This window comes from Montipora foliosa, chromosome 4, assembly GCF_036669935.1.
Source record: "Montipora foliosa isolate CH-2021 chromosome 4, ASM3666993v2, whole genome shotgun sequence".
Taxonomy (NCBI): Eukaryota; Metazoa; Cnidaria; class Anthozoa; order Scleractinia; family Acroporidae; genus Montipora; species Montipora foliosa.
Window position 1 is genome coordinate 7,225,170 of NC_090872.1, and position 2,500 is coordinate 7,227,669.

Genomic DNA, 2,500 nt, shown 5'->3' on the forward strand with positions numbered 1-2,500 from the left:
AGATTGCTTAGGCCTAATCACTGAAACGAGCGCCTAGGCTTAATCAGTAAACGAGTGCTTTCTTCTTCACACGATCTCGTGAAAAATTGTAGTTAACCGAAGCGCAAAATGAAAGCTAAAATTCTACGAGAGTGCTTAGGCCTAATCACTGAAATGAGCGCTTAGGCTTAATCAGTAAACGAGTGCTTTCTTCTTCACACGATCCCGTGAAAAAGTTTAGTTAACCGAAGCGTAAAATGAAAGCTAAAATTCTACGAGATTGCTTAGGCCTAATCACTGAAACGAGCGCCTAGGCTTAATCAGTAAACGAGTGCTTTCTTCTTCACACGATCTCGTGAAAAAGTGTAGTTAACCGAAGCGTAAAATGAAAGCTAAAATTCTACGAGAGTGCTTTGGCCTAATCACTGAAACAATACGTGAAGTATTTTCCACTGCGTATCCGCGTATCCACATCTCCATGCATATACTACAGAGCATTTTGAAGTATGTTACACGATGTTGGAATCCAGTTCCCATGTGTGATGTCCGCGTATCCACGTATCCGGGTATCCATGTTTTCCACTGCGTATCCGCGTATTCACTTGTCAATATAGTTAAAAGTTTACTTGGGGAGGGGTGGTACTTTCGACTGCGTATCCGCGTATCCAGCCTTTTCAGAGGTGCAGCTTCAAAATGGCGGGGGAATTCTGCAGTTAAGTCTAAAATTTTGCACACAGCGCCCTGAGAATTTCAACACAAACAAGCTGATGAAATCTACATTTTTTCGTGATCGATGGCAATGATACAGGCAGAGAGGTTGACCTGGTCTTTAAGAGTAAAAATATTATGGTCGACTGGTGAATTTTTCTCTTGTTTATTTGACCTGCAGAATGTCTGTGCAAATGTGAGCTCGCGTGACGGTCTCCGTAGACGAGAAAAGAGTGATTTTTATTCAAGACATTTAAGTTATTCGAATGTCTGTTAATTTGACAATAACGTACTCAAACAGTTTTCATTCTCTTTTTGTTAAGAAAATTAAGAAAGGAAAAAGGCGACAAGTGGGCAACAAACAAACATCAATTGTTATAATTCAACCATATATTACCGGTAGTTTCGTAATTCATGCACGCGATGTAGGCCTACAAATCGTACACTCACTTACGTAGACAGCCCCGATGACAATATGGGTATTGCACTTATAGTGCACTTCCCACAAAATTAATCAGGTGTTCCAAACCGAGAAACAGATAAAAGCACTGTGCCTTTTGTTACAGCTCACTCAGCGTGACATCAGAGAGTCTAAGCTCTGTGTACAGGCTCCGCCTCTCACCATAAAGAGCAGGCAACACCTTAATGTAAGATGTCGATTCGAAACCTGTTTAGGTTTGGCAGTTTGTATCGAGCAAATATATGTAGGGGCTCTTTCCTACCTCAGCAAAGCCGTACATTATCGTGCACGCAGGTATCGGACAACAGTAGAAAAGGCATCCCAATTCCGCCACCCATGCCTCAAAAGCTGGAAGATCTCGCTCTAGGATTTCGCGCATCAAAGGCGTTCTTAGCAGCATGCGATCTCGGCATCTTCGACACTTTAGACGTTTCCGCGAGTCCACAATCAGCCGAAGAAGTTGCGGCAAAACTGAGTACGAATCCAGACACTACTGCACTACTGATGGACACACTAGTTGCTTTAGAACTGCTCCAAAAGAACCATAATGGCGAATCGTGGTTGTACTCGAATACCCAAATGGCGAGCCAGTTCCTAACCGAATCAAGTCCTGATTCGATCACTGGGTTTACAGACCATTCACAGAAACGCGTGTACCCGCTTTTTGGTAATTTGGAGACTGCAGTAAAGGAAGGATCAGACCAGTGGATGAATACATTTTCTTTACCATTGGAAGATATGTGGAAAACGGTTTACAAAACCGATGAGGCGAGACTGAAATATTTGGGAGCTATGCACGACACATCACGGTACACCTGTCATGGTGCAGCGAGGGCTTTTGACTTGAGCAAGTTTCGCCATTGTTGTGATTTAGGAGGTAGGTTACACCAAAGTATGAATAGCGAAGAGTCAACCAACTGGACGAAAACAAAAGATCTTTTATTAGCTAACTCCTTTTCTTGGTCTTGTCCATATACAACATTGCTATCTGCGTCTCTCGAGATTGGAAACCACCTTACAGTTACGAGGCCAAGGATAATAAAGCTAACGATAATCGCAAAATTAAGGTCTCTGTAAAGGTAAATTTGGGCGTCTCGCTCAAATTTCGGTGGGCTGTGACGTATATTTTCCGGAAAGAAAAATTCTGAATAATTAGTTTTAAAACCGGTAAAAAAGCTTTGCTTCCCTCCATGGTCTGGGTGCGAAAAATGATTGACGTATCATGTCAATCACATGTGAAAGGATTGGGTGTCAATTAACAGCTTGTCATGCGGGAGGTCGCGGGACCCTCCCGCATGACAGCCCAATGCTCAACTGACTCAGCCACCGGTGCGCGGTTCTGATAGAGGATTG

At 43.0% G+C, this 2,500-nt stretch overlaps 1 protein-coding gene across 1 annotated transcript in view; it reads left to right on the top strand.

Moving 5' to 3' along the window:
* Window positions 1–1,287: 1,287 nt before the first annotated feature.
* The window catches only part of LOC137999681 (acetylserotonin O-methyltransferase-like), a 14,306-nt gene continuing 13,093 nt past the window's right edge, over window positions 1,288–2,500 (top strand). The window contains exon 1 of the mRNA XM_068845536.1: window positions 1,288–2,024. Coding sequence (XP_068701637.1) covers window positions 1,340–2,024 — 685 coding nt within the window. The 5' untranslated portion in view covers window positions 1,288–1,339. The remainder of the gene's footprint in view (window positions 2,025–2,500) is intronic.